Raw genomic sequence first — 18380 nt, 5'->3', positions numbered from 1 at the left:
CTCCATGCACTGTGCTGAGGCCCAGACAACAGTTAAGGTGTGTGATGAAAGACAAGCATTGATGAAAAGCTGTGGTGTGCTGGTGCTTCTTTGCTGCAGATAATCTCTGCATCCTCTCTCCGCTCCCCCCCACCACCACACACACCCTTCTTTCCTGCCTCTGACGCAGAGGGAGCTGCAGGGTTGAATGGAACCTATTTGAGGTTCCAATTAAATCTTCATGGAAGAGGGACATTCATATCCTTCCCAGATAAAAGGATACATTCACTGGGAACAGCAGTTTCAGACCACAGTGCTGTCACCGCTACTTTCTAGCAGCCAGCTGCAGAGACCAAGATGTGTTCTCTGGTAAGAGTCCTTTCTTCTCTGCTCAGTACAACACATTTGCAATCTGTTGTTCTGGGAGCAGATTTTAAGATCTAGATTTAAAGACTGAGTTTAATTATATTTATTTTAGATTTTCTATATTCTTCCTTTCTTCCTTCCTTTCGAGTCCCTAAACTATTCTTTCTTTCTTTCTTTCTTTCTTTCTTTCTTTCTTTCTTTCTTTCTTTCTTTCTTTCTTTCTTTCTCATGTAGATCTGTGCTTTTGCATTTGTTAGATTACGTACTTTACATTTGTTTGCTTGTTCTCATTTACCTTGAGGAAATAACCAAAGGAAATAACCCAAGGTTCTGTGCCAACAAGTGATGGGTGGGACTCAGGCATTAGGTTAAAGAAAAACAATGTTTTTCATAAAGATTTAAGTGTAAGGGTAGATGGCATTGTCCATGATTTCACAAAACAACCTGTGGAGGAGGATGAACCGTAGTTCTGATCCAGTCTCCAGACCCTTTCTTCTTACCACTCTAGTCTATGAGGTGACAGCTCTTTGTATCAGCCATTTAGTATATTAATGATTTTGTTTGTTTGTTTCGGTGCAAATTAATTGCAGATTTGTAATTAATATATTCACCATGGTGGAACAAGCAATCTTTTCTCAACACATCTTAAGCCCTGATCTTAATTGCATTTGTTCGGTTTTTAAGCCTTGTGTTTGGCTGTGATGTTTCAGTTAGGTGAAATGAAAAGAGGTGTAAAGGAAATGAAATCCTTCAAGAAACTTAATTTAATCTCCAAGGACCAAACATGAAATGAAAGATGTGGAGATCACTACAAATAAGCTATCAGCTCAATATTTGCTTAGAGTCTTCTAAAGCCTTACAGAAAAGAAGAATGAAATGATGCCCTGAAGTTAGAGTGGCTGATTCAGGAGACTGGTAATGGGTAACAGGGAACTTTGCATGTAAAGGCACAGTTTCAAATGCAGCACAGATCCACAGCTGATGGAAATTACTGTCACTTGGTAGCTGAGCTGATGGTCCCAGTTTAACTCCTAATCATAGAATCATAGAATACCAGGGTTGGAAGGAAGCTCAGGAGGTCATCTAATCCAACCCCCTGCTCAAAGCAGGACCAATCCCCAGTTTTTGCCCCAGATCCCTAAATGGCCCCCTCAAGGATTGAACTCACAACCCTGGGTTTAGTAGGTTTATGCTCAAACCACTGAAGCTATCCCTCCCACCCTTTGAGCTAATGAGTGGTGCCCACTTCTCAAAAGCAGTTGACACGGCCTGACTCCTTCCTGGCAATCTCCGCAGATAAGTCAAGGGCACTGTGGGGGCATGACCCAGAGGAGATTCCTTAAGAGCAGGGGTGGAAAGGGATGTGGGGAGATTTGCACTGTTGCTGCCCTACTGTGTGCATAAACAGAGAACTTCAGCCTGACTCCTGAGCAAAGAACCATTGAAATGAGGTACCCGCTCGTCTCTCATTCATTATGGGCAGGCTTTGCAGAATCCAATTGTTACTTTCTGTAATTTCAACAAATAATATCAATGTTTATTTTTAAGCACTTAAAAAAGATTTTTATCTGTTCAATTTTTCTAAATTGCGTAAAATTATCTTCTAATCATTTTTTTTTCAATTTTTATCTACTTACATGTTCACCATTGCAGGAAATTATGGGGAGAGGTCAGATATTAATTATTTATTGATAACAGACACTGAGATTCAAAAAGTTAAAGCTTTATAACCATGGACACACAAATTGTCAACATCACATGTCAAAATATACAAAATAAATAACCTTGCGTCAAATTCTATAAGTTCTCAAGCAATATTTTTCTTACTTTGTCTAACTCTAAATTTTGATTATTATTGATGGAAATATTTTTTTCCTCAGTTTGTTTGCGTGTGTGGACGGTGAAACTGAACAAATCTAATCTTTCCAAGCCTAATTAGGGTACGGTCAAAAGCCCATTGAAGTCAATGGAAAGATTCCTGTTGACTTCTGGCCCTTGGATCAGCCCTGTGTATTTTCCTGGGTATTTTGCAGAGTGTCTTTCTTAAAGATTACAGGACATCCTCAGCCCTGAGAAGTAGTTGGAGCGCACACAGGAGTTGAAAGACTGAAGCAGCCCTGCTGGGTTTCCAACAATGCCTCGAGCGGTAGAGTGCGCCCCCTGGAGGTGGATGAAGGAGGGAAGGGAGTCACGGAGACTGGTTCTGGTGGTCGTGTTTGTCGCTCTGCTGCTGGACAATATGCTGCTCACTGTTGTGGGTACGTTCAGTGTGGGTGTGAATGCGTGTGTAGGTGTCAAGGTGTCCTGAATGATGTGCTGAAGAAATTAAGACTCTGTATATCTCAGTTGGAACTGCAGAAACCAGTAACAAGAGAAATGAGTTTGACTGGTCTCCATCCCAGGCAGTGCTGCAGCTGTGGAGCAAGGTGCACTGGGAGAGTTGGATGTGGGCAGTTTACCTGATAACTGTCTCTAGCTTGAACTATTAACCTTTCATTAATTTGCCCCACACAAACCAGAAGTGCTGAATAAAACCCTAACTAATCTCCTCCTTTAATTTTCTTGCAGTGCCAATCGTCCCCACCTTCCTCTACGCAACAGAATATAAAGGTGCGAACAGCTCTGCTTCGCAGAACTGGATCGTGGCAGCCCCCACGGCCTTTGCAGCTCCTCCCTTCTCCTCCATGTTCTCTCACTTTGACAACACCACAGTGACTGTCTCAGACTACACGGTTGTCAACACCACAGTGGGGGTGAATGGGACTGAAAGCAGCAGCCTGCCTCAGCTCACTGGGCCCAGCCTGCCACCAAAAAACAACTGTGTAGACGGTGAGGAGTTCCTCATGGAGGAGAACGTGCGTGTTGGACTGCTGTTTGCCTCCAAGGCTCTTATTCAGCTCACAATCAATCCATTTGTGGGTCCCCTGACTAACAGGTATGTCAGCCAGGCTATAAATGAGTTTATGAGCATGTAATGCAATGAACAAATTTGGGTCACATTCCCCCTCTAGTGGGTAGTCCATTGGAGGATAGCAGCCTATTGATGCTGCTAGCAAATAAAGTTCTCCTTCTTCAATAGTAGAGGCCTGTGTTGCAGTGCTGAAGGGCATGCATTTAAGCCTTGCCAGTGACCCACGGCTGGGACCATTATGATAACACAGCATGGGAGCTCACCAAAGCCCCTTGTGAGCTAGAATAGCACAGTGGAAATATAAGCATCCAATCGTCCAGGAATTCCACCTCTTAAAGAAAGCCAGCAAATTGCTTTGAACATGTGCATTCCTAAGGAAATATTATTGGTGCTCCCTAGCCGAAAACTCATTTGGCCCAGGCCCTGCTCAGCCCAGCATACATGAGTGAGTTAGGACCCGTGTACCAAGTTGAACCAAGGGCATCAATAGCTTGCATGATGCTCCAATGAGACTGAAAGAACTGAAATGTTGTCATCACACATTCTATGTCAGTAGCTAGGAATCACAACATTTTGATTCAAATTTACACCCTCCCCACTCCCACTCCCTTAAATTTGTCTTTTCCTTTATTTTTAACTTAAACAACAACATCATCACATAATCCTCAGCCTAAAATTCCCCCTGAGCTTGATGTTCCCAGGTATTTTCTCTGCAGGACCTCTCTGTCCCTGCACTTCACTTCCTCTGCTTCAGAGAGGCGCTCCCGAGTTAGAGCTAATAGGACCCCCTGATCTGCCTGGCAGGATGGGTCAGCAAAATAGATCTGCATCTCTGTGCAGGGTCCTAGAACTTGTTACAATAATTTCACACACTTATACACACACATTTAAACGTATGCAGAGACTAACACACACATTTGCACCCATATACCTTGATAGAGAGCCTCACTCTTCCATATAAAAACATTCACTGACACACACAGATATGTATACTGATATGTACAATGCTCACATTCACACTTCCCTATACAAACACACACACACATAGGTGCACTGATGCACACACACCACATCCTTAGAGACACATCTACACAGCCATAGACAACAGCCTTGAATACATTTATACACCTACACATACATATATTGAACACACCCATATTCTGCCATTCTCCGGCAGTCTCATACACACATACAGTATTTACTCATACATGTACACAGACATATACTCATTCGCATAAATGCAATAATGAATTGGTGCTAAGATAAAGTCCTTAGCTTTGAATGAGAAACTCTCCTTGAGTTCTTGATTGTCTCCTCCCTTTTTAGGATAGGATACCACATTCCCATGTTCGCTGGATTCATCATCATGTTTCTCTCTACAGTCAGTGAGTATTCTCTTTCTCTGCCTTTCACTGGGTAGCGCCAGGTCTGTTCCAGTGAACAAGTAACTAATCTGCAATGAGGCCAACATGGAGCCTTGGGATCCTTTGTCCATGACTGTCCCAATGTCTGAGATATGGGAGGACAGCAGATTGTCTGACTCCCATTCTAGAAACAGAGAGTGAAATTCAACAGGTGGTTTCCAGTGCTTGACAGCATTTGAGTTGGGTGTTTGTTGTAGCAGCATTCAACTCTTCTTGGAACACCTCTGTGTGGCCCCATCAGCATGGTTACCATTTAAAGTCCCCAAAAATTAGATCTTTGAAGAAGGTATGTGGTGACCTCCCTTCCTCTGGACCAGAGGATAGTGAAAGACACTGAAGTGGCCTTCAGAGACTGTAGGCCTGTGAGAGCATAGCTAAGAAGATTTGTGCAAGCTGGTTTTAATTAGAGATGGACTTGAAGAATAGCCCCAAATACTGACTCTGAATTTCTACTTTCCCCCCAGTGTTTGCTTTCTCAGGTACCTACACCCTGCTGCTTGTGGCTCGAGCACTCCAGGGCATTGGCTCATCCTTTTCATCTGTCGCAGGTAAATGTACTGGCTTATGGGAGTAGCTGGCAGCAAGGCAGATCTTAGCCAGCTAGGAGGACTGATGTCCCACAAGCAGCGTCTGGACTTTGACTGCTTTGGCTGAGCTTAAATGGTGCCTCTCAAGCAACCTGGGCCATAGAGAGTGAAATTCACAGTGTGTGAAATGTGATGGTTCAGTCTGCAGAGCAGAGAATCACAAAGATCCTTCCTCCAGCCTAGGAAGCTCTCACTAGCATGCCCAAGCATCACTGGATAAAAGGAAGATTATTCAAGAGAGGCCCCAGGTGCTACAGTGCACAGACCAGGAATCAGATTTCAGACTGTTCAGGGGGTGAGGTTTAAACTCTGTAGGCTTAGAATTCATAGATTCCACGGCCAGAAGGAACCATTGCAATCATCTAGTCTGACATCTTGCCTAACTTCCCCAAAATAATTCCTAGAGCAGAGCTTTCAGGAAAAACATTCCATCTTGATTTAAAAATGGTCAGTGATGGAGACTCCACCGCAAACCTCGGTAAATTGTTCCAATGGTTAATTATTCTCACCAGGAAAAATTTGCTCCTTATTTCCAGTCTGAATTTTCTAGCTTCAACTTCCAGCCATTGGATCACGTTGTATCTTTCTCTGCCACACTGAAGGGCCCTCTATTAAATATTTGTTCTCCATGTGGATACATATAGATTGTAGTCAAATCACCCCTTAACCTTCTCTTTGTTGAATAGATTGAGCGCCTTGAGTCTATCATTATAAGGCATGTTTTCTAATCTTTTATCATCCTCGTGGCCCTTCTCTGAACCCTTTCCAATTCCTCCTCCCCTTTGCCACAATTTGGCACATCGCTCGTGCAGACACTAAGGCATGGGCAACTCCTAAAAATTAGATCGACCTAGCAACATTGCTCAGGGCTGTGAAAAAAGTCATGCCCTGTGCGATGTAGCTGGGTCAATCTATTCCTCCACGTAGGTGCAGCTAGGTCTAAAGAAGAATTCTTCCATTACCTAGCTACCATCTCTCGAGGGGATGGATTTACTACACTGATGGAAAAAACCCTTCCATCGCTGCAGCAAGTGTCTGCAGGCGTGCCACTGTAGTGCTTGGAGTGTAGACATACCCCAATACAGAGCATGGTAAGACATAACACTGACTACAAACAAGATAAAATTAGGGGCCCAGGTGTTACACAGGAAACTGAGCTCAGGAGGCTGGAGACCGAAGTATCCAGGTGTGATTCAGACATGGGTCCAGATGAGATGCGAGAAGCCTAATTCAACTTACCTCTGCTTCCTTTCTATTTTCAGGCCTGGGAATGCTGGCAAGTGTGTACACAGATGACTACGAAAGAGGAAACGCTATGGGGATAGCATTAGGAGGTCTGGCATTGGGGGTGCTTGGTGCGTAAACTTTGTTCCCCAAAAATTTAGATTAGTGAGAACTCTGATGCTTCTTCAGCCAGTAGATACCGGTTTCCCCAAGTCCTTGCTCTGCACCACTCTTGCACCTGTCCCCTAACATGCAACGCTGGCTCATTCCAAAAGGCCTGGCTGGTCTTTCCTCCTGCCGTTCCCATGATTTAGCCCCATTTTTTCTCCTGTGCTCATTCTCTGGCACCGTTTTCTGCTCATGCTGGAAATTTTTCTCAGCAGATACCTACCTGATCCCATGAAAACTGCTACTGAATATAAAATGCTCCCTCCTCTTTCTCCCCACCTCTTCAGTTCAAGACATAATGAGAGGTGGGCCGAGTACTGACATAATGCCATGGTTCTAACGCCGGCTCTCCCACGGGAGTCAACAGGAGTCTTTCCATTGGGTCTGGGGTCAGGCATCACGAACAATTGACTGTGGCTTTGCCTCTGCCGTAACTCCAGCGCACCCATGTACTTCACACCCACTGGACTGACCCAGCCCTTTCCCTTGCAGTTGGGGCTCCCTTTGGAAGTGTGATGTATGAGTTTGTTGGAAAATCAGCCCCCTTTCTGATCCTGGCATGCTTAGCCCTTTTGGACGGAGGTGAGTCACCAAATGTGCCGGCCAGTTTTGGCTTCACAGCTCCGAATATCCACCCCCACCTCCAAACTAAAGCATTCAGGGATGGGTATCTGAGAGGAAACGTCACAGGGTTTGTGCGGAGGAATAGACAGGCTCTACAGGTGCTATTAGCAGCAGCAGTTACTATCGCTGTTTTTAGCTGTGCATTCAGACACTGGCTCTGTGCTCGCTGCCTGACGTATGACTTACAGATGCTGTCAGACCCAGCCGCTCATTCCCCATGTAAACCACTTGATTGCTTCACTGGAGTGAGTAACAGAGTCAGGGAAATGTGTGTTAAGAGCTCCATCGCTGTGGCTACTCTGCTTCACAGACCCTCCTGGTTAAGCAGAAAACAACTGAAAACAGGGTCTGATCGTAGGAAGTGCTAGGCAACCTTAACTAGAGCCATTGCTACCAACTCTACCTATAGTAAGTGATCGGCATCGTTAACTATAGCCATCAGTACTGCTCTGCCTGTAATACTCTGTCCCTTCGTGCTGAGACAAATCAGTAGCATGGTGGAACAGATGTGGTGACCTAATTTTGTTGTTATAATTTATTATTTGTATTTGTATTGTAGTTGTAGTCCCTAGAGGCCCCAGGCCCCCTTACTTTACTCTCATACAATGAAAACATGGTCCCTGCCCCCAAAGAACTTACAATCTGAGTAATAGGGGTAACATTTTCAAAAGCACCTGAATTATTGAGAAGCCCACATCCCATTTTCAAAAGAGATTAAGGGCCCGTCTAAACGGCAAATTTACTGCCCCGCGAGACAGGCTGTGAATCTCCAGCACATCAGCTTGCCATGCAGTGGTGTCCTGTGTGGACACGGCTACAGTGCAGGGAAAATCCCGGAGCACAACCATGCTCCAGGAATTTCATTGTGCTGTAGCAGTGTCCACATGGGACGTGACTTTGTGGCAAGCTGGTGCACTGCAGAGTCACACCCTGGTTTGCTGCACTCACCGTAGAGATGAGAAGAGCCCCTAGGCACATGGGATACTTTTGAAAATGGGATTTAGGCTGCTAAAGCTCCAAGGGCCTAATCTGGCCTTAAAACTCCCACTGATTTCAATGCAAATTAAGTGCCTAAATACCTTTACAAAGCTGGCCCTTTAGTCCCTTTGAAAATCTTACCATAGGTCTTTCCATCTGTAATTTCTGCTGTGGTCTAATTGTGGCTACCTAACAAATGGCTCTCACCTTAACGTAGGTTGTTTGCATGTTTTACTGCTTCGTATCTGAATAATGCACTCACACTATAATGGTCCAATCCTGCTCTCACTGACGTCGATGGGAGTTTTGTCGGAACAGAATTAGGGCCTAAAATTTCTCCCATCTCAACAGATGCCCCCGAATGTGTTAGAATTGGGACAACTGGCCCATTTCTGGGATCACTGGGTTTTGAGATACTGAAGGGGGAGGGTCTACAGTAAATATGAGACAAGAGGTAATAGTGGCTGGAGGTGCCATGCCAAGGAATAAGCAAATAATGGTATTTTTCTCTTAGCTTTACAGCTGTGCATACTGCAGCCCTCTAAGATTTCCCCCGAAGTAAGTACAAACATATGAGTGTGTGACCTTGTGCTAGACAGTGTGAACAATACGGGCATGGATTCCCTGTTGGGGAAGACTGTGGTGAAGCTGCCAGCCATAGAGCATGACGGCACTGGGAAATGAATGCATGGGAAAGGGTCAGAGATGGCAGCAAGGAATGGTTACCTAGACGAGTGGTTAGCGCATCGTAATGTGTATTTAATAGATTCCGAGGCTATATTCGGATCTCAGTAACGTTAGTGTAACTCTGGAATAACTCCATTTGCTTCAGTAGAGCTGTTACTCTCAGTGTCACTGAGAGCACAGTTTGGCCCTATTATCTGCCTTTTGAAACAGCCAGAAATTCAGCCTTCCCTGTGAAAGGTGCTCAGTTCTTCTGGACATCCATAGGGTGCCCTGTGAGAAACAACTGCTGTGCTTCCCGCTGCTGGCCAGACGCTTGCGTGGATTTAACCAGTCCATGGCAGCAGGACTCCCTGCGGGCAGCCGCAGTTTGACCAGCATGCTGTGCTCCCTAGGCAGCCATCTGGAGAGCCGGGGGACTGCTCTGAGCTCAACCCTGCTAGGATTCGCTCAGTACTGATTCCACCATGAAAGGGAGATGCCAGGTTGGCAGATCTGGGGTCAGGTATATCAAGCTGACATGCTGGCTCTTTGAACCATGGCTAGGTGAAAATGCTGAGAGGAGACGAACACACAGACACTAGGCACTGACCTGGAAAGGGAAGCTCAGAAACAACCCCCTGGTGGAACCAGCTCTCTTAGTACTTCCCCCATCTTGGCTCTCACAGGACAATGCCAATGTGCCTTTACACAGAAGGGCAGGCTGGCCACATGGGCCATGCACCTGTACACGCACAGGCTGGCTCACGGCCTGGACCATGCACTTCTATAGCATCTGGTTTGGTTTACATGCTTCCCCTAGAGAACTACTTGTAACCCCCTGCTTCCTTTCTGTATTATGCAGAGCACCAAAAGCACCCCCGTATTCGCATTGCTGCGAGATCCCTACATCCTGGTTGCTGCAGGTAAGGTGAGATGGCTGCATCCCTCACTGCCCCACAGTGCATCTTTACCTTGTTCTTGAGAATATTCACCAGGGGCTTGTGATGGAGTCGTACTCGTAATCCTTTAGCAGGATCGAAATTTGGGCAGTTAAAATGGAGCGTTTCCTGTTGTTTTCTCTCTCCCAGGTGCCCTGTGCTTTGCTAACATGGGGGTGGCAATGCTGGAGCCCACGTTACCCATCTGGATGATGCAAACCATGTGCTCCCCAAAGTGGCAGCTGGGTAGGTGCCTCCTTTCTCAGCCTTCTTGGTTACTGAAAAACAATAATAGCCCCCATGTGTTTAAACCACATCAGCTCAGAGGAGGCGCCTGTAGAGGGGGGTGAAGGTGCTGGTTACTGATGCAGCTTGTTGCATGAAATGAAATGTATGCCTCCACCTGCAAAGGATGAGTGGTCCCAGACGACTGCAATGTAGTGTGGTCGGAGGGACACTCAGGGTCTCTGGATGGGGGTCACCCTGCTGTCTATAAATAAAAGTTAGAGGAGATTCCTGACTGAAGCGGGAAAAACACCCAGGGCCTGATTTCCCCCGCACATACACGGCTGTAAATCAGGAATAACTGCCCTGAAGTCAGTGGGGTGACACCGGGGTGAGAGGAGAATCAGGACTCAGGATGCAGATAAGAGAGAAAGGAGTCAAAGAAAGTGCTGTGCAGATGGGCCCGTAATAATTCAACTCCCACACAGGAGAGGGGCCTCTGGGCGCGATCTCAGAGTCAGGCCTGACACAGTCTCTGAGCCTGACAGCTCAGGTACACCAAGCAATGTCATCCTGTGAGGTAGAAGCTAGATGTCTGAGGACCAAATCGATCCTTAGCGTAAGGGGTGCCACTCCATTGAAATCAGTGGAGATGTGCCCGCTTCCCTCACTGCTGAATTTTGCCCTTTTCGTGGCCAGACACTAGAACAGGGCTTAGCCAACTAGCAGGTTCCCCTGCTCAATACCTGGTCTGTGTGCTCAGCATGCTAGTGCTGTTGAGACGTGAACCAGAGCCCAGGTTCTCTCTGGGTACGTCTTCATTGCAGAATTATTGGCACCCGGGTCACTCTACACGGCAGCTGGGGGGCGAGCTTCCTGGCCCCGGTACATAGACTTGTGCTAGTGAGGCTCATGCTAGTGCTAAAACTAGTAGCGTGGGTGTTGCAGCACCTGTGGGGGCTCAGGATAGCCAGCCGAGCTCAGACGCCGGGTTGGATGGGTCCAAGCTCAGGGGGCTGGCCCACGCCTCTGCCAGTGCCACAATCTCAACACACAATGTTAAGCTACAGGTGAAAGAAGGCTATCTGCAAAGCCAACAGGGGGGAACGGGACGCATGGTACATACTAATTACTCACTGTCTAGGAAATGTGATAAGGTAACAGTGCCTACCTTTGGTACAAAAAAATGATAAAATCCAACTGGCAGTGGAATGACCTTTGGGGACGCTCCAAGCTACACTTACGACCCAAATTGAATTGCAACCTGGCAGCAGCAGCGCTCATGAGAGCTGCTAATTGAGTTACTAACTAATCAGGCAGGAGCCTTCATCCAGATAAGGGGCCATGATGCCTTGGCTGGCGTGGGTGACTGAGCAGGAGTTGGATGCGGTTAGCAGACTCATCTCTCAGGGGCTGTGGGTAGTGAAGGGGAAGGGACGGTGCTTGGTGGTGGGAATGGAAGTCACTGAGCAATTCACTGGGGAATTATCCAGTGCCCACTGAAGATGACTGGAATCTTTCCACTGACGTCAGTGGACATCTGATCAGGCCCTTGCAGAGATGGTGGAAATGGAGCCCAGAGGGATACTAACCTGGGAATGTAAGAGAGGAGCCCAAAACAAAACCTCAGCTGTAACCATCCCCAGAAAAGTTTGGATCCAAGCACAAACTCCTTGGGCTGAGCCAAACTCTCGGTACAAACACCCCTAGGGAACTTTGAATCTGGGTCCCAACTTTGCAGCCAGGGCACATCTTCATATTTATAAAGCACATGGCAAAGCCGTGTCCCAGCTGTGCTGCCCCTCTACACAGGATTAATAAATAACATGCATTATTTGGGAAGGATCCCCTCCCCCAGCTTCCAATTTTGCACCCCTTCCCTCCAGATTCTGTGACTTGTCATTATTAATTATTTGTATTACTTAGTGCCTAGGAGCTATAGTCATGGACCAGGATCCTGTTGTGCTAGGCGCTGCACACACATAGATCTGCAGCCATTTGGCTCCTATCCATGCCACTGACATGTCACTCCCATGCGGAAACTGCAGAAGGAGCACGACCTCTCTCCCCTCATCACCCAGGGCTGAGTTTGCTGCAGAAGCCTAAAAGCCTGGAAAGAAAGCCACCAGGGCCAGGTCTCTCAGGTACCAGTGCTGAACACTAGACAAAGGGGGCCTGATTCTCCACTCTGCATAGGGTACCAGTTAACTCTTATTGATTTCAAAGGGAAAGCTGGTATCCAGCAGTAGGAGAATAGGTCCCAGGGCTGCTGAACAGCATCCATCTTAAAAGCAACTATAGAATCATAGAACTATAAACTATAAACCCAAGTGTTATTCTTTGTTTGTTTCAATTTGCCTACCCTTGTGTTCCCTGGAGAAACGGGAAAAGCTCAGACTTCCCCAGCAAACCTGCAGGATTAACAATGCTGTATAACCTTTAAAAAAGAGGAAAGGAAATTAAGAACAAATCAAGTGTGCTTTAATAAGGAAGTTGCCTTAATATACAGGCAAATAGAGGCAATCATGATTTAGTTATAGTCTGTACGGGAGAGTATATTAAAAATAAACAACTGGTAAACCAGCAGGATGGTCAAATATTTGATTTTAACTTAATTATAATCCCTTAGGTTTTTCAGTAGGCAGTTTTTCTACGCTGTGAAATGGAAGGGGGAGGAAGAGAAAGAGAGAAAGCAATACAGAGTAGCAGGATGGCTTTATGGTTAAAGCAACAGTCACGTGATCTAGGTTCAGTTCCTGGTTTTATCACAGATGCCTTGTGTGACCTTGGGCAAACCACTTCATGGCTCAGCTTCTCATCTATAAAAAGGGGATAAAAATCTTTCTCTTCGACCACCCTGTGTGTGTCTTGGCTATTTAGACTGCAAGCTCTTTGGGGTAGGGATTGTCTCTCACTATATGCACAATGTGGCCTTGATTTTGGCTGGGATTTGTAAGCACTGCTGTAATACAGATATAGAATAATAATAACAGAGAAGAAAAGAGAAGCCATTGCCTTGCAAGGGCTAATATACATTATACCTGGGGACTCTGCATTGGATATTCATTTGCCCTGTCTAATCTGCCCTGGCTCACATGGCCAATAGCATATGTTATTTGACTGATGGCAAGACTGTTCATGATTTACCACTGGAGCAGATTCAGACTCTATGGAGGCCAGATCAAATTGGACCTTGAGATCTTCCACGCATTTACAAAGTGGTTGTTACTATGAGCATCTGACTATGAGCCTTCTAGCACCTAATGGGCTTGAGCTCTGAACTTCTTTGGGAGGTGTCAGGAAACTCTGAAGTCTTTAGGCAAATCTCTGATGATCATGTGTTGTGTATTTGAGGCTGGGGCTCTTCTTTTGCAGGGATGGCGTTCCTGCCTGCCAGCATATCTTACCTCATTGGCACCAACCTCTTTGGGGTGTTGGCCCACAAAATGGGGCGGTAAGTGGAACTCAATGGCTTTCAAACCTTGGTGTTCTACCCAGCTGTCTTCAGACCACCCAGCTGCTTATTTGTAATGAGGTGGTGATGCTACTCAGGGGAATACCTGTCTCACACTACAGTGTGGTGGGGAGGAAGGGTAGCTCAATGAAATTAAAGGGCAGCAAATTTAGAAGCAATGCAAAGACTCACTATTTCATGCAGAGTGAAATTGACCTATGGGACCCACTGCTGCAGGAGGATATTGAGCCAAAGACTGTCTAGATTTCTCAGAGGGGTTGAATAATTTTATGACCAATAATAATATTTATGGCTATGTAGGATAAGATAAGGTGATGAAATCTCATGCTTCAGGGTGTAAACGTCCTGGGTCAGAAAGTAAACTTTTCCCCTCCGTGAGTAGCACTGCATAGTTGGTGCTGTAGTAGATTGGAAGGCCCAGTGATCCCATCTGGTACGACAGTTCATGTGCCCTTGGGGCTTACAGTGTGTCATTCTTTTCCTATCTTCTTCCTCACTGCAGGTGGCTGTGCTCCCTGATTGGAATGGTTGTTGTGGGGATTAGTCTCCTTTGTGTAAGTACTGCAAGATATTCTGAGACCTCTCTGCAGAAGAATCATCAGAGCTTTAGGCAGGGAAACCAAGAACTTCACTGCCCCAGCCTTTCACCTATGCAAAACTGGGTTAGGTTGGGGCCCGCATCGTGCATGAGCTGACTTTGGACATATCAGCCCATCCCTTAGTGGAGTTTTTCCATATCATGAAGCCAAGGTAAAGTGTGTGAAGTAACGCTGGTGCCCCATCTCTCCCTCTGTGGAATCTGTAAATGGGGAACCATCCTTTTCTTCAAAAGCCAACAGGACTCTTCTGGGGCATGAGGCACTGAATGGGTTCTTGTGCTCTGCAATATCTTAGGGCCTGATGTGTAAAGGTATTTCGGCATTGAACGTTGCAGATAGGCATCTAGTGGTATTTCGCAAAGTGCCCAAGTGCGTTAGGTGAATAAGACCCATTTATTTCAGTGGGAAATAGGTACCTTAATACCTTTGACATTCTGGCTTTTAGTGGCTTTTCTAATGTCTCATCTTCCTGCAGGTCCCACTGGGTGGTGGAGGTGTTAGAAGTGTGTTCACATGCCTGGCAGTTAGTGGGAACCCAGTGGCTGCATTAGTGCATCTATTCCACTGGTCATGTGCCCCACAAAGAAAGGCCTCTGGCCAAAGCCCCTCTGGCCTCCCTCATATCTTCTTTCTTTCCCCTCCAAGGTGCCTCTTGCGCAAAATATTTATGGACTGATCGGCCCGAACGGTGGGCTTGGCTTTGCCATAGGTAAGATGCCAAGGTGACTAATCATTCTGTCCAAGGCAGTCCCATATACCACAATCCGAACTCCATCCCTTTGGAAGGCAGATGTCTCTACAACATACCCAAAGAGCCTCTAGTCCATGCATGAACTCCCAGGAACCCTTATAACCTATAAAATGCCCTATACCCTGCTCTCAAATACTTCCCTGTATCACTCATCCCCTCCCACGCTTGGTGGGAATGAGTCTGGCCAAGAAACAACCTTGTGCTGTTAAGCGACTGCAGAGCCACTAACACAGGGACAGCGATTGTGGACGAGGTCTTTCAGAGGCCATTGGATGGAGCTCAGTCACTTGTCTCCCCCTCAAGTGCTGCTTTGATTAGAATCGTGTGTGTTGCACTCAGGAGAGACACTGAAAGCCCTAGATCCTGGAAAGAGCATGGTCAGGACATCTGGGTCCCAGTCCTGGCTCTGCTGCCAACATGCTCTGTGGCCTAGGGCAAATCGCTTTTCTTGGCCTTGTTGCCGCATTCTGTAAAACGGGGATAACAATATTTATTCGTCTCGCAAAGGGAGGTTGTGAGGACTAATCAAAGCGTAGTGCCCTTTACTGAAAAGTGTGGGAGAAGTGTTGCATGCCCTTCTCTCTGCCTTTGAAGAGATTCACTTGGAGAGGGCAATGGCTGATCACATTATTTTTGCTTTGGGGGCAGGCATGGTGGATTCCTCGATGATGCCTATTATGGGATACCTGGTGGACCTTCGCCACACCTCTGTCTATGGCAGCGTCTATGCCATTGCTGATGTTGCCTTCTGCATGGGCTTTGCTATCGGTACGGATTAACATTTGCCTGAAAGGGCAGCATATATGATGATTTCCCAGTATATGGCTTCATAGCATTAATCCACAGCACCCCACCTCAGTGTTGGCTGAAAGCAATTGGTAGTGGGCATAGAAATCAGCCATGATACAGTAATTTTACAGTCCATCTGCACTGATCTCTCCAATTTGGCAAAGGAGGTTTTTGTAATCTTGCTCTTTGTTTAACCCTTCCTCACATCCAGGTCCATCTACTGGGGGTGTGATTGTACGGGCTATTGGGTTTCCTTGGCTGATGGTCATCATTGGAGTGACCAACATTGCTTATGCCCCTCTCTGCTGGTACCTGCGGAGCCCTCCGGCTAAAGAGGAGAAGATTGTGAGTTGAATTCTACAGCATGTGGTCTTGATAATCCAGGAGACTTGCATGTGACAGGTGCAAATGTGTGTAGAATATTGTATGCAGGTCTGGGCACCGCAGTACTAGAAAGATATTAACAAATAGGCTGGATGCCTGAGGGACTGACATACTGAGGCCAGACTAAGTGTTAAATCTGTGGTATAGTGGTCTTGTAGACAGGGAGTTGGCCTAGGACTTGGGTTACCTGAGTGTTATCCTTGGCTCTGCCAATGTCTTGTTGTGTGACCTTGGGCAAGTTACTTCCTCTCTCTGCACCTGTTTCTCTTTCTACCTTGCGTCTAGCTTGATTGTAAGCAAATCTGAGGCAGGGAGTGTCTTGCACTGTATATTTTGTGTATGTCTTGCATTGTGTTCCTAGCACAGTGGGGCCCTAATTTTGGTTGGGCCCTTTAACTGCTACTGTAATGGTAATATAATATTTCAGCAGTTCTAACCCTGCCATGCTCAATTAGCAAAATATTCACTCATTTGCTCACAAGAGTGAATTCCAACCTGTGCCACTTCTATCCACTCAACAGAACAAACCCTTCTCTTGTGTTTTGGATAAGAAGCCAGAATCCCTTGGAGGGCAAACAATCTATATGGTTAAAAAAGCAAACAAACAATAACACGCCTAAAATTTCCCATGGCCCACCATTTGTCATCATTATGCAAAGTCTGTGTAGCGCTTTGGGTTATGGTAGATATTTGTATTAATTAATAGATGTGATAGATATTTGTATTAATTAATAGATGTGATAGATATTTGTATTAATTAATGTATTAGTAATTATCATTTTTAAATATTATATGATTTTCCCCCAATTCCCAGGCAATTTTAAACCAGGAATGCCCCATGCAAACCAAAGGCTACGCCACCCAGAAACCTCTGCGGGAATTCCCCCTGACAGATGGCAGTGACGAGGAGGCAGAGAGTGAGGAATAGCAGGAGCAAAGATGCAGCTCCTGCTCTGAAGCTGTGTCAAGTTTACAAAACCCCGGACGTCTTATCAAACAAGGCTAACCCAGAGACCTCCCTCCTGACAGCCAACAAGATCCAGGAGTCCTGGCTTCATTAATCTGCCATTCTCATGGCACTGGGTGGTCAGGCAGTCGACAGGAAGCCATTGAGAGCCGGGGCTCCTGGGTTCTATCCCTGGCTGTTCTCACCTACTGTGTGAACTTGCGCAATTCACTTCACCTCATTAAGTCGCATCTATGATAAGGGATTATAATCAGGTGGAGTCAGCCCATATTGTCCTACAGAAAAGCAGTCCTGCGGTGCGATCCACCCATCTGTGATAAGCGGATGGTACCAGCCTACCTCACAGGGGTGTTGTGAGGCTGTGTTAATTAATGTCTGTGAAGTGCTTATGCTCCTTGGATGAAAAGCACTAAAGGGTAAAATATTATCTCCAGGGGATTTTCATCTCTGGGGATCCTATTTTAACCCCCAGCATGGATTTTCTCTGTAACACTGTGGAACCATCACTCTGCACCTCTGCCAATAAAGATGCCACAACATTAATAAAAGGAGTACTTGTGGCACCTTAGAGACTAACCAATTTATTTGACCATGAGCTTTCGTGAGCTACAGCTCACTTGAAGTGAGCTGTAGCTCACGAAAGCTCATGGTCAAATAAATTGGTTAGTCTCTAAGGTGCCACAAGTACTCCTTTTCTTTTTGCGAATACAGACTAACACGGCTGTTCCTCTGAAACACAACATTAATGTGCTCCCCGGCTTGTATCAAGGTGGCAAAACAAACAACAAATCCTGCCTACCACTGTCTCGGCTTCTGTGTCATGCATGCTATTTCTGAGGTCAGTGTTGACTCCTCTAGGTGCCTCTTCTACTACCTATTCATTCATTTCCTTTGGGAATTGATGAAGAAATTCAGGTGGAAATGGGGTGGAACCCACATGTAGAATCCTTATTATTACTTATATTACCATATCGTCTGGACTCAGCAAATTTTATAGCTGCTTAGATCACTGGTCCATGTAGCCCTGTTTCCTGCCTGGGACAGTGGCGATCACCATGTGCTTCAGTAGAAGGTACAAGGAGCCCTGCAGCAGGCAAGTTTGGAATGAGCTGCCCAAAGAGGAAGCTCCTTCCTAACCCTCATCAGTGAGCGATCAGCTTATGCCTTGAAGCAAGAGGGCTTATATCCTTTCCCTGATTTAGTTTTTCCTCTGCATCTCTGCTGTGAAATTTCTACGTCAAAGTCATAGTCTTACTCGTAACTAAGGGTCCGTGTGTGCCATGAGTGCCCATCTTGCTCTGTCCATATTCACCAGGTTGTTTTTT

General features: G+C 46.1%; 1 protein-coding gene across 2 annotated transcripts; it reads left to right on the top strand.

The window, feature by feature from the left end:
- The first annotated feature begins 144 nt into the window (after nt 1-144).
- On the top strand, nt 145-17640 carry SLC18A1 (solute carrier family 18 member A1). 2 transcript variants are annotated; one of them, XM_048829609.2, is made up of 16 exons: nt 145-348; nt 2395-2603; nt 2914-3280; nt 4583-4641; nt 5145-5228; nt 6530-6622; nt 7152-7241; nt 8776-8819; nt 9790-9850; nt 10016-10111; nt 13466-13544; nt 14068-14119; nt 14810-14873; nt 15564-15683; nt 15916-16049; nt 16903-17640. In XM_048829609.2, exons 2-16 carry the CDS (start codon nt 2480-2482, stop codon nt 17014-17016), a joined length of 1581 nt encoding a protein of 526 aa, XP_048685566.2. In that variant the 5' UTR covers nt 145-348; nt 2395-2479; the 3' UTR covers nt 17017-17640. The 2 variants fall into 2 exon arrangements, with proteins under 2 accessions (XP_048685566.2, XP_048685567.2); XM_048829610.2 differs by lacking the exon at nt 7152-7241.
- Nucleotides 17641-18380: the final 740 nt, after the last annotated feature.

The sequence above is a fragment of the Caretta caretta genome, chromosome 26, assembly GCF_965140235.1.
Source record: "Caretta caretta isolate rCarCar2 chromosome 26, rCarCar1.hap1, whole genome shotgun sequence".
Lineage (NCBI taxonomy): Eukaryota > Metazoa > Chordata > Testudines > Cheloniidae > Caretta > Caretta caretta.
The sequence above is the reverse complement of the archived record's forward strand: the minus strand, read 5'-3'. Positions and strand labels throughout refer to the sequence as shown.

Coding starts and splice junctions, on each gene's coding strand:
- SLC18A1 (XM_048829609.2), top strand. CDS start 2,480: ATGCCTCGAGCGGTAGAGTGCGCCCCCTGGAGGTGGATGAAGGAGGGA. Junction 13,545..14,067: donor TTGGCCCACAAAATGGGGCG/GTAAGTGGAACT, acceptor TCCTCACTGCAG/GTGGCTGTGCTCCCTGATTG. Junction 14,874..15,563: donor TGGGCTTGGCTTTGCCATAG/GTAAGATGCCAA, acceptor CTTTGGGGGCAG/GCATGGTGGATTCCTCGATG.